At 35.7% G+C, this 27,311-nt stretch overlaps 1 protein-coding gene across 1 annotated transcript in view; it reads left to right on the plus strand.

Moving 5' to 3' along the window:
• Positions 1-25,296, plus strand: part of Taf7l (TATA-box binding protein associated factor 7 like) — a 33,849-nt gene extending 8,553 nt beyond the window's left edge. The window contains exons 4-14 of the mRNA XM_015502265.1: positions 3,806-3,939; positions 5,031-5,157; positions 5,367-5,422; positions 10,479-10,520; positions 11,683-11,755; positions 12,097-12,207; positions 12,642-12,878; positions 13,070-13,182; positions 14,337-14,403; positions 24,629-24,681; positions 25,096-25,296. Of these exons, the coding sequence (XP_015357751.1) occupies positions 3,806-3,939; positions 5,031-5,157; positions 5,367-5,422; positions 10,479-10,520; positions 11,683-11,755; positions 12,097-12,207; positions 12,642-12,878; positions 13,070-13,182; positions 14,337-14,403; positions 24,629-24,681; positions 25,096-25,296 (1,214 nt within the window). The remainder of the gene's footprint in view (positions 1-3,805; positions 3,940-5,030; positions 5,158-5,366; positions 5,423-10,478; positions 10,521-11,682; positions 11,756-12,096; positions 12,208-12,641; positions 12,879-13,069; positions 13,183-14,336; positions 14,404-24,628; positions 24,682-25,095) is intronic.
• The last annotated feature ends 2,015 nt before the right edge of the window (positions 25,297-27,311 follow it).

A 27,311-nucleotide genomic window follows, 5' to 3' on the forward strand; every position in this document is an offset into this window, starting at 1 on the left:
AAAAAAAAAAAAAAATAGAAACAATAAAAAATGCTGGAGAAGATATGAAGGAAATGGAACACTTTTACACTATTGGTGAGATTGTAAATTAGTACAACCACTATGGAAATTAGTATGGAAGTTCCTCGAAAGACTAGGAATGGAACCCCCATTTGACCCAGCTATATCACTCCTCAATATTTATCCTAAAGAATTAAAATCATCATACTACAGCGATGCATGCATGTCCATGTTTATAGCAGCACAATTCACAATAGCTAAACCATGGAACCCACTTGGGTATCCATCAGCAGATTATGTATAAAGAAAATATGGTATGTATATACAATGGAGGTTTATTTAGCCATAAAGAAAAATGAAATTATGTCATCTGCAGGAAATGGATGGAACTTAAGAATCTTATGTTAAGCAAAATAAGCCACACTCAGGAGGTGAAAGGTCACATGTTTTCCTTCATATGTGGAAACTAGAGAGGAAAATGTAAAAGAAAGGTGTGCAAGGGGAGGATCTCATAAACATCAAAGGAAAATCAAGAGAGTAGAGGAAAGGAACCAGGGGGAGGGAAAAGGGGAGGACATAGTAAATATTGGGGAAAGATATTGGCCAAATTATATTGTGTGTATGTATGGATATGTAACAACAAATACCAACATTATGTACAACTATAATGTACCAATAAAACATGGAAAAAAGCAAGAAAAATAAGTTTTGATGAGGATGTGGAGAAAAGGAAACCCTTGCACACTGTTAGTAGAAATGTAAATCACTACAGCCGTCAGTATGAAAGTTCCTCAACAAACTAAAATTAGAACTACCGTATGATCCCACAATTCCATTTATGGGAATATAAATTAAAATTTGAAATTGAAATCAGTATGTTGAAGGGATAGCTGTAATCCCATATTTATTGTGGTACTATTCATAATAGCTCAGATATTGAATCAACCTAAGTGTCCATCAAAGAATGAATGGATAAAGAAAATTTTGGTACTCTATGGGAATAGTATTCAGTCTTTAAAAGGAGTGAAATTCTGTCGTTTGGAACAACATGGATTAATATTGAAGACATTGTGCTAAGTCAAATAAGCCAGGCACAGAAAAACAAATACAGTATGATCTCAAAAATCGAGTTCATACCAAAAAGTTGATTGGTGATTACCAGAGACTGGTGAGCACTGGTGGGGGAAGAGAGAGGGAATAGGGAGTTGCTGGTCAGCAGGTTCAAAGTTTTGGCTAGACAGAAGGGAGAAGTTTTCAGATCCATTCACAGCAGGGTGACTATACTCAGTAATAATATATATTTCAAAATAACAAAAAAGTTAATTTCATTTCTCTTGTTTTTATTTCTTATGGGATAGGAGCTTGCTATGCTGCCAAGGTGCTTATACTCCTAGATTTAATCAATACTTCTGCTCCCAAGTAGCTAGAACTATAGGCCACACCGCCATGCCTAGCAAGAAAGTAAATTTCAGCTGGGTATAGTGGTACATGCCTGTAATCCCAGCAGCTCAGGAGGCTGAGGCAGGAGGATTGTGAGATCAAAGCCAGCCTCAGCAAAAGCGAGGCACTAAGCAACTCAGTGAGACCCTGTCTCTAAATAAAATATAAAATAGGGCTGGGGTGGAGGCTTAGGGGTTGAGTGCCCTTGAGTTCTATCCCTGGTACCCTCCCCCAAAAAGTAAATTTCAAATGTATCACTCCAAAAAATATTAAGCAAAGCTATGTTAATTAGGTTGATTTAATCATTCCACATTGTATACATATATCAAAGCATCATATTGTACCCCATAAATGTAATATAATTGTCAATTAAAAATCATGTTAATTCTAAAAAAGCCCAAAGAAAAAGTAAATAAATGCTTTCACCTAGAGTTTGTCTGCTTAAAACACACACCAAATAAATAAACAGTTAGCCAGGTGTGGTGGCGCACATTTGTAATCCCAGCAGTTTGGGAGGCTGAGGCAGGAGGATTGCAAATTCAAGGCCAGCCTGAACAACTTAGCAAGGCCCTAAGCAACTTATCAAGGCCCTGTTTTAAAATAAAAAATAAAAGGGCTGGGAATGTGGCTCAGTGTTTAAGTGCCCCTGGGTTCAATCCTCAGTACTGATAGATAGATAGATAGATAGATAGATAGATAGATAGATAGATAGATAGATAGATTTTTGTTAGCTTTCTTAAAATACAGAAAAGTGTATAAATAAGAAAATAAAATGTGGCCCATAATCCCACTACTCACTTAACTCTATTTTCACTTTAAAAATAAAAGATGATACAAGTTCATGGTTAGAAAACTCAAAACAGATAAATTCAAAAGGAAAAATGAAGCTTGCCTGCTTCAGTGTCCCAACCTTGATACCAAAGATAGCCAGTATTAATTCTTTCTTCTTGTGTTTTCTTACAGAGAAAGTTTTATATATAATACTATAAATTATCTCTCTGTATTTTAAAAGTTAATTCACACAAAAAGATTTTGTTAAACATGGTTCTGCATCTTCTGTTTTCACTTAATATTAGAAAATTATACCAAAATCCTCTTTTATTCATATTTGAGACATTTGAGCATGACTTAGAGTTCAGAACATTTCTGAAGTATAGAGTTTTATCATTGTGAATCCAACTAGAAAATTTTTAATTTTTATTTATTTTTATGTGGTGCTGAGGATCGAACCCAGTACCTCACACATGCGAGGCAAGTGCTCTACCACTGAGCCACAACCCCAACCCCTCCCAACTAGAGATTTTAACTTGATATGTAGCATCAATGTAAGATCACACTCTTTCTTCATCCAACCCTTTGAAAACACATATATGATGACATTATTGAATGTCTCTTAAGAAATAAGGAATGTGGGACTGGGGCTGCAGCTTAGTGGTAGAGCACTTGCCTCACATGTGTGAGGCACTGGATTTGAGCTTCAGCACCACATAAAAATAAATAAAATAATGATATTGTGTCCATCTACAACTAAAAAAAATTTTAAATAAAGAATGTATCTGTTGGCAAAGTTGTGTAGAAACAGGCACTTTCCATACATTACTGGTAGGAATGCAAATTGTTTAACCCTTCTGTTGGGAAATGTGGCAATACCTAATAAAATTACAGGTACATTTACCTTTCAGTCCAACAAGTGACTTTGTGGGCCTGTACCCTGAAGACATACTTTCATCAATAAAATAAAAATATGTATGCAGGAGGTTATTCATTATAGAATGCTTTGTACTTGTAAAGTTTTGATATAAATGTAGATATATGGGAGAGATATTAAGTGAGTGATTATATAAACTATGATAAATCCATAAGGAGTACTATGCATCTATTAAAAAAAGAATGATCAAGATTTCAATGAACTGATATGGTATGCCTTCCAGAATACACTGTTAAAGTTAAAAGAGGAATGCTAAAAAGAATATATATGATATTCTATCCTTTCTATAAAAAGAAAGTGATCCATGAAAAAAAATTAAAAATAAATAAAATAAGGAATTTATTTAAATGAATAGAATTTGCCTTTCTGGATGAAAATGATAAATTTTCTCCTTCAACCAAATTTAGTTCACAATCATTACCAAGAAAGTTAGCTACTTTTGAATGAGTGACATATGCTGGGATAAGGAACTCCATGTACTCTCCCTTCTTTTCTCTCAGAATTTACCAATTGTGTACACAGTCCTAACATTTTGAGAAATAGTGGGTTTCACTGAAAAACTAATCTGTCCCACATAAGTCTTCATTATTTAAAACCTAGGAGGCTTAGGAATTCATCAGGAAAATGTCAACTTTAATCTTCTCTACTTCTCTTTAGCTGATAGACGTCATGCAGTTGTTGAGGTAGAAGATGTCTCACTATCTGCTAAGCTGGTTGATTTGCCTTGTGTCATTGGAAGCCTGAAAACTCTTGATAAAAAAACCTTTTATAAAACTGCAGATATTTCCCAGGTATGAACTAATTATCTTAGTATTCTAGCCCTCACATCCTTCAAGAATCCCTTTTGTTTTCTCCCATTACTCCTTTCTACTTGGTGAAAGATTACTTGCCATTTCTGATTTCCAGATAAACTGCACAGGAAAAAAATATTAACTTCTGATTTAGTGTTTTATCTTGAAATTTCCCTACCTTATTTCATTCAAATATCTTTTATAATCACCTACTTGCCATTTATAGTGACTTTTATTAATTAAAAGATACGGGGCTGGGGTTGTGGCTCAGTGGCAGAGTGCTTGCCTAGCATGTGTGAGGCACTGGGTTCAATTCTCAGCACCACATATCAATAAATAAAATAAAGGTTCATTGACAACTAAAAAAAAATTTAAAAATACGAACAGCTGGAATCTTCTGAACTTTCTACTAAAGTAGTATGTTAACTCTGGAGCTTTAAATTGGTTCTTTTTTTTTTTTAATTTTCTGATTTTTTTTTAAGAGAGAGAGAGAATTGTAATTAATATATATATATATATTTTTTTTTTTTTAGTTTTCGGCGTACAACATCTTTGTTTGTATGTGGTGCTGAGGATCGAACCCGGGCCGCACACATGCCAGGCGAGCGCGCTACCGCTTGAGCCACATCCCCAGCCCTTAAATTGGTTCTTATTCATCATCTCTATTATTGCTTTCTAATTTCTTTTCTAGATCAAAATGCTAAGATGTATGCATTTTTAAACATATTCTCTCTGCAATGGTAAACACTCCAGTTTAAAAAAAAAAGTTCACAGTCTATATACAGTGCTGTTGGAGAGAGGAGAGAGAGGGGAAAGAGAGAAAGAATAAGAATGAGAGAGGGAGAAAGAATTTGAAAGCAAGAGAGAGAATATGAATGTATATTACATAATACTAGGTTTTCTGGAAATGCCAAGTATCAGTCTTCTCTGTGCTCCAGGATATATGGTGGTAAGAATGTTCATGATTCGTTATTAACCCAAGATTTGTGGCTATAGTCAACTTTTTATCTTTGCTACTAAAAGGTATTGTGTAGTTGGACATAATACCTTTATTTTATTTATTTATTTTTATGTTTTATCTTTGCATGTAGATGCTTGTGTGCAGTGCTGATGGTGATCTTCACTCTTCTCCAGAAGAACCAATTACCTCTACTGATGTCAATATAACCGGGAATAACGAAAGGGAAACAGAAAAAAAATATATCTGGAAGCATGGCAGTAAGTCACCTGCCCCTTGCTCATTCTGGCTGACTGTATTTATCTGCTGAATCAGGGACCTCTTTCCTGGTTTATTAGACTCACAAACTCTCTTAAAGGAAGGCATGTCATGAACCAGTAGCTTATAGTATGATCCCTCTATCAAATTCTGATAGACATGTAAATACCTTCAGTTATAAGTATGTTTCACCATGTTGTATTTATTTTAGTTACTCCACCACTTAAGAATGTCAGAAAGAAAAGATTCTGGAAAACAAAAAAAAAGGTGAGTCTCATGCTATTTGTGTGTCTGCTGGGTGGATGAGAAGAGGATAATGAGGGGGAAGAAAAGGAAGAAAGTCAATTAAAAATTAATTTGCTCATTCATTTATATGTTCATTAAACATTTGAAAGTGGGCTAAATGCTTGACACTGTGTGTTAGACATTGGGAATATAGCAATGAATAAAAATAGACCTGTTTTTAAGGCTAGTTATTAGAGGTCTGGAAAAGACCATGAATTTGAAACTCATGATTTTATTTTTGGATTTCAAGATATAGTTTTTTTTTAATATTTATTTTTAGTTGTAGTTGGACACAATACCTTTATTTTATTTATTTATTTTTACGTTGTGCTGAGGATTGAACCCAGGGTGCACACATGCTAGGTGAGTGCTCTACCACTGAGCCACAACCCCAGCCCTCAAGATATAGTTTTAAAATGAACCCATATAGAACCTGAGATTTGGGAATTGTGGTTATATTCTTTACCTTACTTCAGGCTTGCAGAAACTTTGGTAAGCTACAGGAGTACTGTAGTTTGACTTCTTTTGTTCAATTGAACTTTTTATTTTGAAATAATTTTAGATTCACATATAATTTTAAGAAATAAAAGAGAGCTACTATGTGCCCCTTTCCCAGTTTCCCCCATTATATCATTTTTCAAATGTATAATATAATAATTATAAACAGGAAACTAACATTATTACAGTTCACCAGTCTTATTCAAATCCCATGTTACTTGTACTCATGTGTTTGGTGCATGTATTTAGTTTTATGCAGTTTTATCCCATGTGAAGGTTTATGTACCCACCTACATTGTTAGAATACTACAGTTCCATCACCTCAAGGATCTCTTAACTTGCCCTTATATAATCATACCCACCTTCCTTCTACCTTACACTCTTGGTTTTTCATCTCTGTAATTTTTAGGATATCATCTATGTGGAAACATACAGTATATATTATCTGAGAGTAGCTTTTTCCCTACTCAGCATAATGCCCTTACACTATATGTAAGCTTTTGCATGCATCAATAGTTTGTTCCTTTTTATTGCTTAGTAGTATTCATTAATATGAATGTACCAATGTGTTTAACTGGACATCTGGGTTGTTTCTAGTTTTTGACCATTATAAGTAAAACTGTGAACAGGTTTTTTGAGTGAACATAAATCTTCAATTCTCTGGGATAAATGCCCAGAAGTGCAATTATTGGGTTGTATGGCAGTTACATATTTAGTTTCATAAGGAACTGCAATGCTTTTTTCAGAGGAAGGTACCATTTTATATTTCCACCCCAAAAATGTGATTCAGTTTATCTACCTCTTCATCAACATTAGGTGTTGTCATCTTTTAGTCAGCTTTTTCACTGCTGTGATTAAAAGACCTGACCAGAACAGTTGCAGAGGAGGAAAGGTTTATTTGGGACTCACAGTTTCAAAGGTCTTAGTCCATAGAAGGCTGACTCCATTTCTCAGGGCTCAAGGTAAGTCAGAACATCATGGAGGAGGAGTGTGTCAGAGAGAAGCAGCTTACATGGTGATCAGGAAGCAGAGAGACACTCCACTCACCAGATCTAAATATATACCCCAAAGCCACACGCCCAATTTCCCCCTCCTCTAGCCCTACCCTACCACTTTAGTTACTACTTATTTAGTTAATCCCTATCAGGGGATTAATTCCCTAATTGGGTTAAGACTCTCACAACCCAGTCATTTCTCCTGTGAACCTTCTTGCATTGTCTCACATATGAGCTTTTGTGGGATACCACATCTAAACCATAATATTCCATCCCGAGCCCCCAAAGGCTCATACTTATTTGATGATACAAAATACATTTAGTCCATTCCCAAGAGTCCCCATGGTCTCAATAGTTCAGAGATTGCTCAGTGTTCAAGTCCAAAATCTTTTCTGAGGCTCAAGACAACTCACATTGTGAGCTCCTGTAAAATTAAAAAGCGATTAACAAGTACCCAGTATATAATGGTACAGAGTAAACATTTCCATTTCCAAATTAGGGACATAGAAAGAAGGGATAGGACCAAGGGAAGATGGAAATCCAGCTGGGCAAACAAGTCCTGTAGCTTCATGTCCAGGATCTGGGGCACGTGGCATTGTGATGTTCTCTCCAAAATGCTTTTATAACTCCACCCCTGTGGCCATGTTGGTTACAATGCAAGTGGCTTTTCTTTGGCTTGTCTCTGCTCAATTCCTGCAGCTTTCCTAGGACAGTATCCCATGTCACTGGCATTTCTTAATCTCGGGGTCTTCATGGCAGCTTTGGCTACCTCCTCAAATCTCCATACCTTGCTTTCTCAGAGAGTGCTTGCAGGGACTCTGACCCTGCTGCACTTTGCCTGGCTTCCAAGGCCTTCCTTTGAAATCTTGGTGGAAGCCTCCATGACCCCCTAACTCCAGCATCCTGTATTCCTGCAGAACCAGCACCATGTGGTTGATGCCAAGGTCTGCTGCCATCTTGAGCAGTACCAAGCCTCCACGGACCCTAGCTGCAGCAGCCTTTCAGTGTCTGGGTGGCTGAGCATATTGAAAAAAGCTTTCCAGGTCCCCTTGTACAGAAGGATTCCTCACTGGTCTCTTCTCAAGAGAATTTTCACTTTTACTCCCTTGAGCCTGAGAGAGGTGTGGTCTTGCCAGCTCCTGAGATGCCCTAAAGCCATCTTTCTAATAGTCTCTAGGCAAAGTCCTTAGCATTTCTTTAGTGTCAGTAATGTCTTTAACAACTGCAACTTTCTTAGCTCCAGTTTTACTCCTGCCTTTCAAGTTCAAGTTTTTCAAATATTTCTGCTCTGCTTTCTGCTCCTGAATATCACAATAAATTTGGCTAAAATTTGCCAGCAATATCTGTGCCGACATCTGAATGCTATGCTACCTAGACATTTCTTCTACCAGATTAAGAAGTCTATTGCTTGGGGGCTGAGGTTGTGGCTCAGTTGGCAGAGTGCTTGCCCAGCATGTTTGAGGCACTGGATTTGAGTCTCAGCACCACACATAAATAAAAAATAAAGGTCCACTAACAACTAAAAAAACGTTTAAAAAAGTAAGTCCATTGCTTTTAAAATCATCTCCACAGAAAGTCTCAGGACAGGGGCAAAATGTAGACAACTTCTCAGCCAGAACATAACATGAATGGTATGAATGGCCTCTACTCCAAATTCCAATAGAGTTCTCCTTTTCTGAACTCTCTTGAGCCCTGTCTTCACTGACCACGATCCTATTGGCATTCTGGTCTTCTGAGCTTCCCTATAATAGCCCTGTAAACTCCACTTACAACAATCTAAAGCAGCTTGCACTGCCACACATCTCAAAATTCCTCTCACCAATTCCCAAAAGATCAAAAACCACATGGTCAGGCTAGTCACAGCAACAATCCCACTCTCGGTACCAATTTCTGTTTTAGCCAGCTTTTCCACTGCTGTGATTAAAAGACATGCCCAGAACAATTGTAGAGGAGGAAAGGTTTATTTGGGGGCTCACAGTTTCAGAAGTCTTAGTCCATAGAAGGCCAGCTCCAGGACATCATGGAGGAAGAGTGTGGCAGAGGAAAGCAGCTTACATGGTGATCAGAAAGCAGAGAGACTCCACTCTCTAGATCCAAATATATACCTAAAGCCACACCCCCAATTCCCACCTCATCCAGCCACACCTTACCACTTCAGTTCCCACTTAGTTAATCCCTGAGGATTAATTCATTAATTGGATTAAGACTCTCACAACCCAATCATTTCTCTGTGAACCTTCTTGCATTGTCTCACACATGGGGTTTTGGGGGGTATCCCACATCTAAACTGTAACATTCTGCCTTTGTTCCCCAAAAGCCATAATATCACCATTTTTAAAAATTTAACCATCCTGATAGGTATATAGTGATTTCATTACAATAATAATTTGTATTTATTTCCCTGATAGCTACAATATTGAACATCTCATGTGTTCATTTTGCACAGATATATACATTTTAGTAAAGCATCAGTTCATGCCTTATGCTCATTTTCTGAAATGACTTTATAGTTGTGTTTGAAGAGTTTTACTTATATACTGAATACAAGTCTTTGATCATATATGTAGTTTGCCAGTATCTTCTCCTAGACTGTAGCTTGTCTTTTCATCCTCTTTACAGGATCTTTTGAAGGGCAAAAGTTTTAGTTTTGATGAGGTCTAATTTATTAAATTTATTTTCTTTAAGGGATCTTGCATTTTGTGTTAAATCTAAGGAGTCTTTCTTAGCCCAGATCCCAAATACTTTCTCCTTTTTCTTTTCTAAAAGTTTTACATTTTATACTTAAGTCTCCAATCCATTTTTTAGTTAATTTTGTAAAAGTATAAGGTTTAGTTCCAGGTTCATTTTTTTTTTTTTTTGCTTAAGAATGCTCAGTTGATCCAGCACTATTTATTATTCTTCCTTTATTGTATTCTTTCCTTCACACCTTTGCCAAAAATCAGTTGGACGTATTTGTGTGTGTTTATTTCTGGGTTCTTTATTCTGTTCAACTGATCCATGTGTCAATCTCTCCAGCACATCTCAAAGCAATGGTTTAAAAATCAGAAAACTTCTCACTTCATTTTTCTTTGTCAAGATGGTTTAAACCATTCTAGAGCCTATACATTTCTGTATAAATTTTAGAATAAGCTTGTTTGTATCTACAAAAAGCCTTGCTTTGATCAGAATTGCATTAAACTTATAGATCGGTTTGGGGAGAACTGATATCTTTACTCTTGAGTTTTTTAATCCATGTGTTGCCTGGGCTTTATACTCTTGTTAGTCAGCAGCATTTATTGAGGGCCTACTAAATGTAAAACTAAGTTCAGAATAGTTGTATGGGGCTGAGGTTGTGGCTCAGCATTAGAGCACTTGCTTAGCATGTGCGAGGTGATGGGTTCAGTCCTCTGTACCACATAAAAATAAATAATTAAAATAAAGGTATTGTGTCCAACTAAACTTAAAAAAAATTTTTAAAAGAATAGTTATAGCTCTCTTGAAGCTTTACTGAAATAGAGCAATCATAAAGTAACTTTTTATTATGTTTATTATGTTTTATTTCATAGACTGCTGATTTCAAGCAAATTGAAGAAATCACCTTTACTGAGGTAGAAAAATCATAATGTAACATCATCATTTACTTTTAATGTGTTTAAATAGCTCACTAGTTTCAAACAAATAATATAAATTGTAAAGGTTACTTCTGAGCCTTCCTTCTCACTTTTAACACCCATTCCCCATATACATATACTAGATTTGATTTCCTGAATAATGAATTCATTGTTGAATGTCCAGTAATTCCTAAATGAAAAGATACAGTGTGGCCAGTGGCCCTGTATATTCCAGTCTGCTTTTTATCTGATTTTATTTCAAAAGCCACTCCTTGGAAGCCAGGATTCACTCTTACCAACATTTATTTACAATTAATTGCTTATTTCCTCTTGATTTCTATTTGTGGCATGAGAAATTGGTTGCTGTGGAGATAATTGTCTAAAGCTGGATTAAAGGGAGAACATGTAGTTAGGATTAAGTTTTTATAGGAACATCTCTAATAATAAAGACACAGGGAGGTGAAATCTAGGAATTTGGATCTTTAAACCAAATTATTTCTAAATAACTAATAGGTATTATAGTTCTTTGCCAGTAAGAATCAGGGCAAATAAGTAATAACTGAGCCTAAGGATTGTACCTCTGAAGGAGGTCTTTACTATAGAATTGCAGACTGAAAAGTTTAAATGTCTCAAATAATTTGTTTAATTGGGAATAATAAGCTTACTTTACAAAAATATAGACCCTGGCTAAAGATTCTTTCATAAATATCACACTATTTTTAAAATTTATTTATTTATTATTTATATATGACAGCAGAATGCATTACAATTCTTATTACACATATAGAGCACAATTTATCATATCTCTGGTTGTATACATAGTATAGTCACACCAATTCGTGATAAATATCACTATTTAAAATAGAACATTGAAGGTCTGGGGTCGTGGCTCAGTGGTAGAGTGCTTGCCTCTAATGTGTTAGGCATTGGGCTTGATCCTCAGCACCACATGAAAATAAATAAATAAAGGTATTGTATCTACAACTAAAATATATATTTTTTAAAATAAAAATAAATAAAATAGAACTTTGAGCATCTAGGATGAGAATGTGATGAGCACTAATCATTCAAATTCCTTGGTATATAGGAAAAAAGCAATCCTGCAAAACATAGCTTGTCAAATGAAGCCACTGGTATTCCCTCCTGTACTTTGCTTCAGTACATTGACTCTCCAGATGTGGAGAAAGAAGTGAAGAGACTGCTGTGTTCAGATGCTGAAGCTGTCAGTGCCCGTATCCTTTGTACCAAATATTTTCTGTATAGTCTATTCCACCCCATGTGCATGTGCTGACAAATGTCACTTCCAGTATTTGTGAACCAATTTTGAAGTATATATACAGTACTTGAGATTTTTGAGAAATGTTACTTAATAACTAGGAACAGTAAATACATGTAATAGAAATTTATTTACTTGTGTAATTTAATATAAGCCACATCTCCACACTAGGAATACAGATACAAATGACTTAAAGTTGGATGAAATTAAATAGCACTTTTAGCAAAGAGCTTCTTCCATTTCATCAGTGCCTTCTCCCTTCCCTCTGTTTTTCCCTTGACTGCCTCTTCCTTTCAGGATGGGAAGTCATTGCTGATGATGAAACCAAGGAAATAGAAAGTCAAGGCTGCATTCCAGGCTTTCCAATATCCCCAGGAATGAGTGGCTACAAGCAGGGCCATATCTCAGGTATTTTAGTAAAGACAGAGCGGGAGCTTCAGATAGGTGCAGGCATTAACTGTATGCCAGATCATTATTCAGAGACTCACAGGCCAGTCATAGAAAAAGGATACCTTTGTCCTTCTTCCCTTTTATTGGTTCTCCAGTGCCTTAAGTGTTTTAGATTAGAATTCTACCTCCCATCCATCCCTGGTATTCAACTTCCTATGGACCCTTAGATTCTCTAAATGTCTTGGTCATGGAATAGATAAATGAATGTTAGTGTTTGTATTTCCTCTCCTTGTTTCATGAAGGGAATAATCTTCCTACAAGAAAAAAAAAAACATTTATAAAATCCTCTGGTTGCCCAGTGGATTTGAGGGTAAGGAGTATAATTGTATCTGGAGTGGGAGTCATTTGCAAAGCTTCAGAGTTTTCATTCTCCTTTTGTTTAAAACCAATAGAATATGATATGCTTCCGGAGATGTTCAGTGATTCCAGCAGTAATAATCATGATGACGAGGATGAGGATGAGGAGGAGGAGGAAGAGGAGGAAGAGGAGGAAGAAGATGATGAAGATGAGGAGGAGGAAGAGGAAGAGATCGAGGAAGATGATTCTGAAGAGGCTCTAGAAAGGGAGCTACAGGCCAAAATTTTTGAATGTAGCCAGTATGAGACAAAGGAAAGTATCAATTCAATAGGTAAGTTAGAGGAAAAGACAAGGGATGGGATAGAGATGAGTGGCAGTGCTAAAGCCTAAGGCTAAATATACAACAGATGGAAGACCAAATTTGAGAGTCCTTGCTTAGATATCTAGTGGTTTTACTTTACTTGAATCTCAATCTATTAGTTTAGGCTACAAACATATAAAGTCTCTCTCTACTTCTGTTAGTTGTGGAGATTCAGAAGCACATTCATTACAAGGAGAAAAAGCTCCAGCTGATTCAGAGCAAAGCACAAAGACAAAAGGATCTCATCAGAAAAGTGGAAAACCTGACTCTCAAGGTAAGTTCTTGATGGCTGGTATAAAGAAATCCTGATATCTTACTTTCAAAATCTCTATCTTTGTATTTCCACACATATATTTATACAGTATTTTTATTCATTCATGAACATAAAAAACCTCTTAGAAACCTCCAATAAAAACCCTGTTTCATTTTACCTACATAATTTTGGTCATCTAATGTAAGCATTTTGTAGAGGGTAACAGGTGACTTGACAAAAGAAATGCCAGTATTGAGCATTTACTATGCAATTAGCACATAAAGAGCTTTTATTTATTTTTTTTACATAAAGAGCTTTGTATCATCTCATTTCATCTTCAGAGCTCTGAAACAGATACATTCATCGTTCCCATTTTATAATTAAAGAATTGAACCTCAAAGAGGTTTAAGTAACTAAGAATCACAGTAAATGTTAGGGCATAGATTTAACCCTGTTATTTGTACCAAAATGTACTTATTTCAGTGAAAAGAATTAGCTAAATTCATTTTAAAATTTTTCTGATGCATGCTTAAATAAGAACAAATATGTTGCCTTATTTTTTATTATTACATGTTTAAGAGCATCAACAAAAGGAAAATGTGTGTTTAGGCAACATTTGCTTCCCTCATGATAGTGAGAGAAATTCTGAAGCATCTGGAGAATTATTTACGAGATTTCATTCCCTGTAGAACGGTAGTCATAGAAGGGGAGCAATTTTACACAAGCTGTACCCACTTTGGGAGTTTTCTTTTAGAATATCCAAAGATAATAGCTATGAACATATTCTGAAAAATATAGGTATGTGGTATTATTATGGTTATTGTTACTACGAGAGCTATTAGTTAAGATTAGCAATATTCTGCTGTAGTGAGTGGAAATTGAGTAGGAATCAGAAATGGAGGAGAAATTAGCACTAGAATCCAAGACAGCTTCTTTAATAGGTCCCCATTGCCAAATGATTTATGCTAAACTAGAAAAGGCCTGCTGTGTAGAGTGTATAAAATCAAAGAGGATAGCACGTAGTTAGGGAGTAGTTTTTACACACTAATTTCTTGAAAAGGAGTGTATTTTATGTAACTGACAGTTTTCTTATCAAATCATTTAACAAACTGTTTCCCTTGGTTCTCTTTTCCTTTGAGACTCAGCAGTAATCATTCATACAATTTGTTTTCCAGAGTCATCTACACTCTGTGCTGGGGAGGCTTAAGATACAGGAAAAACAAAAAAATGATCAGGTGAGAAGTATGTTTTTAAATTAACCAGAAAACATTTGATACAAAGAACTCCCCACCCTACAACTAATCTTATTTCTATTGTTATTTTTGGCTATTACTCTCAAAGGAATAGTGGTGGACAAATCTTCTAATAAGGGTATCAGGATAGATCAAGGTCCTTGTGAAAATTCACTCATTTAACAGTGATGGCCTATGGAATGAAAAAGCATTGGGTTACAATGTTGTTTTCACGGAGCTAACACTCTAGCAGGAAATACTGACAGCAAACAAATGATCATACAAATATAAGGGTAAAAATTGTAAGGAAGTGCTATGAAGGAAAAAAAGTTAGTGGTGCTATTAGAATAAAGAGAATCTTAAATTGAGGGATCATGATAGACCTCTCTGAGAAAACCATATTTAAGCCTAGACCTGAAGAATAAGTCCAACCCAAGACTGGGATAAAAAGATTCTTTGGGTGGAATAAATATAATTTTTCACATTGGGAAACAATTTGGCCTCTCTGAGGACCTATGGAATATTTAAACAAGGAAGAGAGTGGCTTAACATAAAGTTGGAGAAGTGGCAGAAGCTGCAGTGTATGGTCCCTTGCAGGCATGATAAGGATTTTTTTTACATACTCTTCTTCCCCCTTATCATCTTCTTCTATTCTACTGGTCCTCCCTTCCATTTTTTAAAATTTGTTGTAATTAGTTAAACATGACGGTGTACACAAATGGAGCACAATTTCTCATTCCTCTGGCTGTACATGGTGCAGAGTCACACCGGTAGTGTAATCAAACATGTATAGAGGGTAATAATGTCTGTCTAATCCTACCATACTTCCCATCCCCTTAGCCCCACCCCTACCCTCACTCCCCTCTGCAAGATTCAAAGTAAAGATTCAGACGAAACATTTGGCCTTTGGTTTTGGGGGATTGGCTTATTTCACTTAGCATGGTGTTCTCTAGTTCCATCCATTTACCGGCAAATGCCATAATTTCATTTTTCCTTAAGGTTAACTAATATTCCATTATGTATATGTGCCACATTTTCTTTATCCATTCATCTGTTGAAGGGCATCTAGGTTTGTTCCATAGTTTAGCTATTGTGAACTGGGCTGCTATAAACATTGATGTAGCTGCATCACTGTAGTATGCTGAATTTAAGTTCTTTGGATATAAACCGAGGAGTGGGATAGCTGTGTCAAATGGTGGTTCCATTCCAAATTTTCTGAGGAATCTCCATACTATCCTAAGTGGTGTGCACCAATTTGTAATCCCACGAGCAAGGTATGAGTGAACCTTTTTCCCCACATCCTTGCCAACATTTATTATTGCTTGTATTCTTTGTGATTGCTATTCCAACTAGAGTGAGATGAAATCTTAGAGTAGTTTTGATTTGAATTTCTCTAATTGCTGGAGATTCCTGTAGGCTTTCTCTTCACATTATTGATTGTTTCCTTTGCTGAGAAGAAGCTTTTTAATTTGAATCAATTCCATTTATTGATTCTTAATTTTACTTCTTGTTCTTTAGGAGTCTTGTAAAGGAAGTCAGGTCCTAAGCCGGCATGATGAAGATGTGAGCCTACTTTTTGTTCTATTAAGTGTAAGGTCTCTGTTTTAGTGCCTAAGTCTTTGATCCACTTTGAGTTGAGTGCAGGGTGAGAGAGAGAGAGACAGGATTAATTTAATTTTGCTACGTATGAATTTCCAGTTTTCCCAGCACCATTTGTTGAATAGGCTATCTTTTCTCCAATGTATGATTTTGGCGCCTTTGTCTACTATGAGATAACTGTATTTATATGGGTTTGTCTCTGTGTCTTCTATTTTGTACCATTGGTCTACATGTTTATTTTGATGCCAATACTATACTGTATTTATTACTATTGCTCTGTAGTATAGTTTAAGGTCTGGTATTGGATGCCTCTTTTACTAAGGATTGCTTTGGCTATTCTGGGTCTCTTATTTTTCCAAATGAATTTCATGATTGCATTTCCTAGTTCTATGAAGAATGTTATTGGGATTTTAATAGGAATTGCATTAAATCTGAATAACAATTTTGGTAGTATGGCCATTTTGGAAATATTAATTCTGCCTATCAAAGAATATGGGAGATGTTTTCATTTTCTAAAGTCTAGTTTCTTTCTTTAGTGTTCTGTAGTTTTCATTGTAGAGATCTTTCACCTCTTTTGTTAGATTGATTCCCAAGTATTTCTTTCTTTCTTTTTTTTTGAGGTTATTGTGAATGGGGTAGTTTTCCTAATTTCTCTTGCAGTGGATTCATCACTTATTTATAGAAATGCATTTGATTTATAGGTGTTGATTTTACAACCTGCTATTTTTCTGAATTCATTTATTAGTTCTAGAAGTTTTCTAGTGGAATTTTTGGATCGTCTAATTATAGAATCATGTCATTGGCAAATAGTGATAGTTTTAGTTCTTCTTTTCCTATTTGTATCCCTTTAATTTCTTTTGTCTTTCTAATCACTCTGGCTAGAGTTTCAAATAGAAGTGGTGAAAGAGGGAATTTTTAGAGGGAATTCATCATCATTTAGAATGATGATGGCCTTGGGCTTAGCATAGATAGCTTTTGCAATGTTGAGGTATGTTCCTACTATCCCTAGTTTTTAAATTGTTTTGAACATGAAGAGATGCTGTATTTTGTCAAATGCTTTTTCTGCATCTATTGAGATAATCATATGATTCTTGGCTTTAAGTCTACTGATATGATGTATTATGTTTATTGATTTCTGTATGTTGAATCAACTTTGCGTCCCTGGGATGAACCCCACTTGATCATGGCGCACTATCTTTTAAATATGTTTTTGTATTAAATTTTCCAGAATTATATTGAGAATTTTTTGTGTCTATGTTCACCAGGGATATTGGTCTGAAGCTTTCTTTCCTTGATGTGTCTTTGTCTGGTTTTGTTATCAGGGTGATACTAGCCTCATAGAATGAGTTTGGAAGGGTTCCCTGTTTTTCTATTTCATGGAATAATTTGAGAAGTATTGTTTTTAGTTCTTCTTTGAAGGTCTTGCAGAACTCAGCTGAGAGTCCATATGGTCCTGGGCTTTTCTTGGTTGGTAGGCTTTTGATGGTGTCTTCAATTTCATTGCTTGAAATTGATCTGTTTAAATTTTTTATGTCCTCCTGATTCAGTTTGGGCAGATCATATGTCTCTAGAAATTTGTTGATGTCTTAGACCTTTATTGCAGTATAAATTTTCAAACTAGTTTCTAATTATCTTCTGTATTCCAATAGTATCTGTCGTGATATTTCCTTTTTCATCACAAATATTAGTAATTTGAGTTTTCTCTCTCCTCCTCTTCATTAGCATGGCTAAGGGTTTATCAATTTTATTAATTTTTTCAAAGAAGCAACTTTTCATTGTTAGTTTTTTTTCAATTGTTTCTTTTGTTTCAATTTCATTGATTTAAGCTCTGATTTTAATTATTTCCTGTCTTCTGCTTTTGGAGTTGATTTGTTCGTCCTTTTCTAGGACTTTGAGATGTAATGTTAGGTCATTTATTTGTTGACTTTTTATTCTTTTTATGAATGAGCTAAATGCAACGAACTTTCCTCTTAGTACTGCCTTCATGGTGTCCCAGAGATTTTGATATGTTGTATTTATGTATTTTGATATGTTCTCTAATAATTTTTTATCTCCTCACTGATGTCTTTTGCTACCCATTGTTCATTCAGTAGCATATTATTTAGTCTTCATGTGTTGGAGTAGCTTCTATTTTTAATTTTCTCATTGATTTCTAATTTCATTCCACTAAGATCTGATAGAATGCAGGGTAGTATCTTTATTTTTTTTGTATTTGTGGCATAACATATGGTCTATTTTAGAGGAGGATCCATGTGCTACTGAGAAGAAGGTATATTTGCTTGATGATGGATAAAATACTCTGTGTCTGTTAAGTCTAAATCGTTGATTGTATTATTTAGCTCTGTAGTTTCTTTGTTTAGTTTTTGTTTGGAAGATCTATCCAGTGGTGAAAGAGGTATGTTAAAGTCACAAAGAAGTTTTGATTTGCATTTTCCTGATTCCTAGGGATGTTGATTTTTTTTGATATATTCATTGACCATATATTCTTTAGAGAAATGTCTCTTTCATTTTTTTGCCCATTTATTGATTGGGTTATTGGTTTTTGGTTTTTTTGGTGTTAAGCTTTTTGAGTTTTTTATATATATTCTGGATAGTATTCCTCAGATGAGTAGCTGGCAAAGATTTTCTCCTATAGGCTTTCTCTTCACACTTTTAAATCATTTTATTTGCTTTTTAATTTTATGCCATCTCACTTATTGATTCCTATTTTTATTTATTGAGCTGTAGGGATCTTTTTAAGGAAGTCAGTGCCTATACCAATATGATTTTTCACCACCACCACCACCACCACCACCCCCACCCCCACCACCACCCCCAGGGGTGCTTAACCACTGAGTCACAGCCCCAGCCCTTTTAACATTTTATTTATAGACAGGGTCTTGCTGAAATGCTTCAGGCCTCATTAAGTAGCTGAGGCTGGCTTTGAACTTGCAACTCTCTTGCCTTAGCCTCCTGAGCTGCTGGGATTACAGGTATGTGCCACTGTGCCCAACTAATATGGATTTTTGACCCTGTGTTTTCTTCTAGCAGCTGCAAGGTTTTTGATCTAATTCCTAAGTCTCTGATCCATTTTAATTGGGTATATTTAGCAGGTAAATGATAGGGATCTAGTTTAATTCTTTTATATATGGATATTCAGTTCCTAACACCATTTGTTATAAGGCTACCTTTTTTCCAATATATATTTTTGACACACTTGTTAAGTATTAGATGACTGTAAGTATGTGGATTTGTCTCTATGTTCTATTCCTTTGGTGTTCATTTCTATTTTGATGCCAATACCATGCTGATTTTGTTACTATAGCTCTGTAGTATGATTTGAGATCAGGTATTGTGATGCCTCCTGCTTCACTCTTCTTACTCAGGATTGCTTTGGCTATTCTGGGTCTCTTATTCTTCCAAATGAATTTTAGGACTGTTTTTTTCTAGTTCTGTGAAGAATATCATTGGTATTTAGATGGTGATTCGTGTATATTGCTTTTGGCAGTATGGCCATTTTGACAATGATAATTCTGCCTATCCAAGAACATGGGAGGTTTCATATTCTAAAGTCTTCTTCAGTTTTTTTCTTCAGTGTTCTATAATTGACATTGTAGAGCTCATTCACCTCTTTAGTTAGATTAATCCCCAAATATTTTTTAAGTTGTTACAGATTGGATAAATTTCCTGATTTATTTCTCAGTAGAATCACTGTTGGAATATAGGAAAGCTATTGAGTTATGAATGTTGATCTTGTATCCTGCTACTTTGCTGAATTTATCAGCTCTAGAAGTCTTCTGGTGGAGTTTTTTTTTTGAGGGGGGTGGTCTTCTATATGTAAGATCATGTCAACAGCAAACAGAGATAATGTAAGTACTTCTTTTCCTATTTGTATCCATTTAATCTCCTTCTCTTGCCTGATTGCTCTGACTAGTTTTAAGAACTATAGTGAATAGAAGTGGTAAGAGTAAACATTCTTGTCTTGTTCCTGATTTTAGAGGAAATGTTTTCATTTTTTTTCTCCATTCAGTTTGATGTTGGCTTGGGTTTGTCATATACAGCTTTTATAATGTCAAAGTAAGCTCCTTCTATCCCTATTTTCTCCTGTGTTTGCAACATGATTGGGTGCTGGATTTTTATCAAAGGCCTTTTGTGCATCTATTGAGATGACCATATGATTCTCGTCCTTAATTCTATTTATGTGGTTAATTACATTTATTGATTAGTACAAGTTTAACCAACTTTGTATCCTTGGGATGAAACCCACTTGATCCTGTTGTATATTATCTTCTTGATATCTTTTGAATGCTTATTTTATTAATGATTTTTGCATCTGTGTTCATCAGGGATATTGGTCTGTAGTTTTCTTTCCTGTATCTTTGTCTGGCTTTTGTATCAGGGTTATACTGGCTTCATAGAATGTATTTGGGAGTGTTCTCTGTCAGTTTCATGGAATCATTTGAGAAAGACTGGTATTAGTTCTTCTTTAAAGACCTGGTAGAATTCAGCTGAAAGCCATCTGTTTCTGGGCTTTTCTTTGTTGGAAAGCATTTAATTGCTGTTTCAGGTTTATTACTTAATATTGGTCTGTTCAGATTTTTCTCTCTCTTCCTGTTCAACTTGTCGAGCTCATATGTATTTAGAAATTTGACAGTGTCTTCTAGATTTTTCAGTTTATGGGAATGTAAATTTTCAAAATAGTTTCTAATGATCCCATGGGTTTCAGAAATGTCTGTGGTTATATCTCCTTTTTCATCTCTAATTGTTTAAAATTTGGTTCTCTCTCTTTTGGTTAGTTTGGCTAAGGATTCATCAGTCTTCTTTATCTTTTCAAAGAACCAACTCTTTGTTGCATTGATCCTGTGTATTGTTTTTTTTTTTTTTTCACTAATTTTGGCTCTGATCTTAATTATTTCCTGTCTTCTACTGGTTTTGTAATTAGTTTGCTAATTTTCTTCTAAGGCCTTGAGGTGGAGCATAAACTTATTTATTTGGGATATATTTTTTAATTTGGCACTCAATGCTATAGATTTTCCTCTTGGAACTGTTTTATACTGTCCCAGAGATTTTGGTGTCTCTGCTTTCATTTGTTTCTAAGAATTTCTTGATTTCTTCTCTCATTTCTTCTATAATCCATTCCTCATTTTAAAGAGTATTGTTCAATCTCTGTTGTTTTTATGTGGTTTTTATTATTTTTCTTGCTGTTGATTTCTAATTTCACTCCATTATGATCTCATAGGACAATATTAGTTTTTGTATTTACTAAGACTTGTATTGTGACCAAGAATAAGGCCTATTTTGGAAAATGTTCCATGAGCTGCTGAGAAGAAAGTAAATTCAGTTGTTTTAGAGTGAAATATTCTATAGATATTTATTTGGTTCATTTGATTTATAGTATTATTTATAATACTATAAATTTCCAATTTATAGTATTATAAATAATAATTTATATTATTTGGAATATATATGATTGGAAATCACCCAATATTTTTTTTTTGGTACCAGGGATTGAATTCAGGGGCACTTATTTACTGAACCACATCCCCAGCCCTTTTTTGCATCTTATTTAGAGACAAGGTTTCACTGAGTTGCTTAGGGCCTCACTAAATTACTGAGGCTGGCTTTGAACTCTCAATCCTCCTGCCTCAGCCTCCTGAGCCACTGGATTTCAGGTTTGTGCCACTGTTCCTGGCACCAAATATTATTGTATTGGGGCACATCTGGGATTTAATGTCAAGAAGTGGGTTTTTAAGTGTAATTTGGTACACTGACATTGGACATATATATTTGCTGTTGCTACATCTTCTTGTTCATTGTTTCCTTTACCAGTATGTATTGGCTTTCTTTGTCCCTTCTGATTGATTTTTGCTTGACATCTGCTTGGTCAGATATGAGAATAGTTAATCCTGCTTGATTTTGGACTCCCGTTTGCATGGAATTTTTTCCCATCCTTTTCCTTTCAGCCTGTGGTTGTTTTTGCCTATTAGATGAGTCTCTTGCAAACAGCATGTAGTTGGATCTTGTTTTTAATCCATTTAGTAATCTATGTTACTAAATCTATGTCTTTTAATTAGGGAGTTGAGACCATTTACATTCAGTGTTATTTGAGTATGTGTTGTTTCCTGACATTTTGGTTTGATGGCTGTATTTAAATCTGTCTTGATTTTCATTTAGTTGTTGTCCTTCTAATGGTCTTCATTTTGGAGGGATCTTTGAGGTTTTTTTGTTGTTGTTTCTCTATGGCAGTATATCTCTGATATTTGTAGTGCTGGTGTTGTTTATCCTTGTCATGGAAAGTTTTTAAGTTTTGAAAGATAGCTTTGCTGGATATAGCAATCTTCACTGGCAATTGTTTTCTTTTAGAGCTTGGAATATATCATTTCAGGTCCTCCTTGACTCTAGACTCTGAATTGATAAGTCAGAAAAGAGCCTTATTAGTTTGCCTCTAAATATGAACTGATGTTTTTCTCTTGACACTTTCAATATTCTTTCCTTATTTTCTATGTTAAGCAGTTTGATTATGGTATGTCTTGGAGAGGTTCTCTTTTGATCTTGTCTAATTGGGGTCCTATATGCCTCCTGTATGTGGATGTGTATCTCATTTCTAATATGGGGAAATTTTTGTTACCATTTCATTCAAAGATGTTCTTTATGCCTTTAGCCTATATCTCCATGTTCTCTACTGTTCCAATGACTCTTGAATTTATTATCTGATGCTGTACCAGAGTTCCTGTATATTCTGATCATGGTCTTTTATTTTTTGTTCTTTATTGTATACTTGGTATTCAAGTTCATATACCCCATCTTTAGGACCTGATGTTCTATTTTCTACACAATCTAATCTGTTGGTGATGCTTTCAAATGAAGTTTTAATTTGATTCATTGTGTCTCTCACTTCCAAGAAATCTGATTGGTTTCTTTTCATTATCTCTATTTCTTTATTGAAATGATCTTTCATCTCCTGTATTTGCTCTCTTAATTCATTCCTTAGAGCTTCTTTTAGTTTATTGAACATTTTAATAATCAGTTTTTAAATTTTTTTAGTTGTAGTTGGACACAATTCTTTTTAAATTTTATTTATTTATTTTCATGTGACACTGAGGATTGAACCCAGGGCCTCGCACATGCTAGACAAGCACTCTACCACTGAGCCACAACCCCAGCCCCTTAATAAACAGTTTCCATAGTCTTTATCTAGAATTTCATCCACTTTTGTATATGTGGGATCCTTTGTTGGGGATTGTAAATTTTGTAGGGAGAAGATTTGTTTGCCTTTTTCATATGTTTTCAGAGGTCCTAGACTTGTGCATCAATTGAAATGGATTCCTCTTTCTCTTTCATACATATGTCCTTTTATATGTAGTTATATTTTTTTGTTCTGAGATTTCTCCCTGTTTTTGATGTATGAATATGTATCCGGGAATGAGACCTGAGGTCCCACTCTGGTTGTTCCTCCTTGGGGTTTGGTTATTAGTTTAGGGGTTTTGTCTTCCCAGTTCTGTGTTGAAATATTGTTGGGGCTCAGGTGGGGCTAGATCATGTGGGGTGAGATTTGCTGTTACTTGACTGAGTTGTGAGTATTGCTCAGCAGCAGGATCTCTACTTAACAAAACTGAAATGTCTCAATCCCTTCCTAGCCCCTCTTAGAGGAAGAGGGGAGCCAGGAATAGCACTAATGTTAGCAACAGATGTACAGCCTTAAGATAAATGTCTGGTGTCTGTTTTGATATCTATAACACTAACTGCTACCTGCATAGGAATGGTAGGGTCAGCATTTAATATCAGCTCCAACATTAAAAAAAAAGAAAACTGAACTAGATCGAGCATTATACACCAGGTGTCTACTACAACATCCACTTAATCACAACATAAATGGGGTAGGAATTACAAAAACTGTATTATTTTATCAGATATTACAATTACAGTTTATTAAATGAAGAAAAAATAGGCTAGGAAGGCAAGATAAAGTTTGAGATATTTAAAATACTAACAGGGAAGAGGCAGGAGATAGGTAGCAGATGATGGCTATAAAGAAGGAGTAAAAAATAACTAAAAGTAATTTTTAAAATGAAAGCAAGGGCTGGGTGCAGTGGCATATGCCTGTAATCCCAGCAGCTCGGCAAGCTGAAGCAGGTGGGTTGTGAGTTCAAAGCCAGCCTCAGCAATTTAACAAGGCCCTAAGTAATTCAGCAAGACCCTGTCTCTAAATAAAACATAAAAAGGACTGGGGATGTGGCTCAGTGGTTAAGGGCCCCTGGGTTCAATCCTCAGTTTAAAAAAAAAATGAAAGAGAGGAAGAGGCAACAGGAAAATTTGGTTACTAGTGGGGGAAGAGAGTAAAGAAGTGGTAATAGTAGGCCTAATAATAGGGACAAATGTAAGATCAACTCAAACCCACATATAATTTTATCCCACTTAAGTCAGACCAAAGCTAAATAATAAATGGGTGATGAAGAAAGCAATTAAAGTAAATTCATATGAATAAATATATATGTATATGTTTGTGAAAAATTAAATTAAAAATTAAAAGGGGGGCATGTGGAAAAATATGATAAATCGTAATGAGAAATAAAGGGCTTGTTTCCAGAGGTGCTCAAAACTGTTGGCAAGAATAGATTTTCTTTCTTTGTATTATGGGCTCTTGTCGGGGTTTTTAGTCCCCCATTCTCTCCTGACCTGTGGGAGAGATTGGGGGAGCACGCCAAGAAAGGTAAAGGTCGACTGGCCACCCACACCCAGCCCTCCCTCTCTGGAGGACAATCAGACGCTCCAGGGAGAACTGTCAAAGCAGGATCTCGTTTAATGAGAAAACATACACAGCTAATATAATGTACAGGAGCCAATCAGGTCAGCAAGGTGGGGAGAATTTACATCTACACCCATCCTACAGGCAGTAATGTCCATGAGGGCAGAGGGGTTCTGAGCCTATCCTAGAGGTGGTCTTTGTCTTCATCACAATCCAGGGCAATGCCTTCTGGCTAATCGCTAGGTGCTCTCTTAGCCACATGTGGCCCCAGGACTGGGAAGCGGGTAGCAGCCAGCAAGTTAAGTTTCCTCTTTTCTGATGCAACATGCCCCACGTTACATTATGACCTATATCTCCCCCGTTTTGTTTTATTAGCAGGTGTTTGCCTTACTTGAGAGTGTGCCTGTCTTAGGTCGTCCCCCTCTGGGGATCTTACCCGTCATTGACTACCACTCTGGCTCTTCTGGCAGTTCACCTGCAGGGTCGGCAGACCCAATGGGAAGCTTTAAGAAAGGGAGATGTCTATCGCCTATGAAGGACACCTTTCTGCTCCCGGCTTACACCTGTTTGTCCTGGTAGGGGCATGACCAACCTCATAGGGTTCCCAGTCAGCATCTTGTAAGACAGCGTGTTGCTGCCAGACCACCATCAGTTGAACAGCTCTGGCTCAATAAGGGAGCCACCCACCCGTTAGTCCAGTCCTTAGAAAGCTAGATTGCAGTTCATTCCAACAGGTTTTAAGGCCTTCTTGTAGTCTCTTGATCTTGTCTTGGACGATACCAAAGCGACTGGCATAGAAGCAGCACTCCTCCTGTAGGAACAGGCATAGTCCCCCTTCTCGAGTGGTAAGTAGGTCCAGGTCATGACGGTTTTGGAGGACAACTGTAGCCAAGGAATGAGTTGAGATTGCAGGTCTAAGATAGTGTTGGCAACATGGTGCATACCATCTATCATCTGCTGAGAAAGCTTATTGCACATTTGTAAAGAAGTACAGAGGCCAGCAAGTCCAGTTCCCATCCCCGTGGCCACGATGAATGCCACGAGGGAGACAATGAGGAGTCTGGTCACAACCGGGCAAAGCGTCCAGAATGGTCTTTTCATTTTTACAATTAAAGAATCATACCTCAATGTAAAAAGTAACATAAAACTTTACACATCCTATTGATAACAGGTCCAGTTATAGAACATCAAATGATATAAATAAATCTCCAATATGTTTTTCTTTTAAGCCTAAAATTACCATACAACTTTAGAACACCTGCTTGATATAATGCTCTTTTAAAGCTTCTACCTTACAGATTTGTATACCTGGAAGATATGAACACATTAATAGCACCACAATTACACTGATGTTTTTATATTAACCAAATTTAGATTTTAAATAAATAACACAGCACAGTTCTCTAAAATAACAGTTCTTGTTTAACCAACTGTTTAATTTTTTTTTAAGATTACTTGCTCTAGAAACAAGAAACAAAACTTATTAAAACACAATGTTATGGGTAAACTAATGTTTTAAGAAATCTTTGTCCTTTTAACATATGACTGATTGTAAAAACAAACTTACATAGACCTTCTGTATCACTTACTTAAACTCTTATTTATCACATAAAGATTTTTTTTATTTAGGAACACTTTTTTCTCTTCTATTAAATATGATTTTTATATCTAGAACCTTCGAATTTCTTCTTTCCATCTGTTAACCTCCTTTTTTGTTCACATTTTGAAACAATCCTTGTAAATTTCTGAATTTAGGTAGATTATTTCACAGACATCAACATTTTATTAGTTTTTTTTTGAACACCTAGAAAAACTTGTAAGCTTAATTTTAAAGACATCTTTACTTTCATCTGTTTACCCAATTTAAATTGAACTGTTTAAATCACGTGAATAAAAGATATTTGGATCCATTTTTTTTTAATTTTTCATGAGCGCTCCTCATATATCTGCCAATTTTTATATCATGTGTATGACATATGGACATACGCACATACAGACATATAACACATAACACAAGTGTGCACACATAACACAATAGTAAAGGCCTTGTAGCTTTTCACAGGTGAAATCTCCATTGCAATGTTTAAAACCTCCACAGTTGATCAAAAAATAGAACTGATCAGAAAAACATTAACCTAGGTATGTAGGATCAAAATTATGAGCTCAAAAAATAAAATAGAACTCCATGACGTGGGAGAGGGCATAATAGCAGAAAAACCATTTTGGTGTGCCAGCTTTGGAGTATATGTGAGGGTAAGGCAAAATCTACTTAAAATAGATATTGAAAAAAGCATCCTGGCTACCACCTGGGTTTGACTCTTCTTTTGATATCCCATCCTTCTTCCTGTAACTTGCATATGGGCTTGAAGGTATTCCCAGGAAGTAAGCCTCAAGGTTTTTTACATTGGAAATAGGCCTCAATGGTGCTCATTAACATAGCTATCCATTAGCCTCCAGGTGTGGGAGAGATGTACTGATAGCTAAACTGGAGTTCTGGATATCAGCTGTTAAGGATTTGAGATATTGCTAACCCTGCATTTATAAAGCTCAGGAAGCATGAGAATGGCAGGTTGTTCCCCCCCCCCCCTTTTTTT

The sequence above is a fragment of the Marmota marmota genome, unplaced genomic scaffold, assembly GCF_001458135.2.
Source record: "Marmota marmota marmota unplaced genomic scaffold, marMar, whole genome shotgun sequence".
Classification (NCBI taxonomy): domain Eukaryota; kingdom Metazoa; phylum Chordata; class Mammalia; order Rodentia; family Sciuridae; genus Marmota; species Marmota marmota.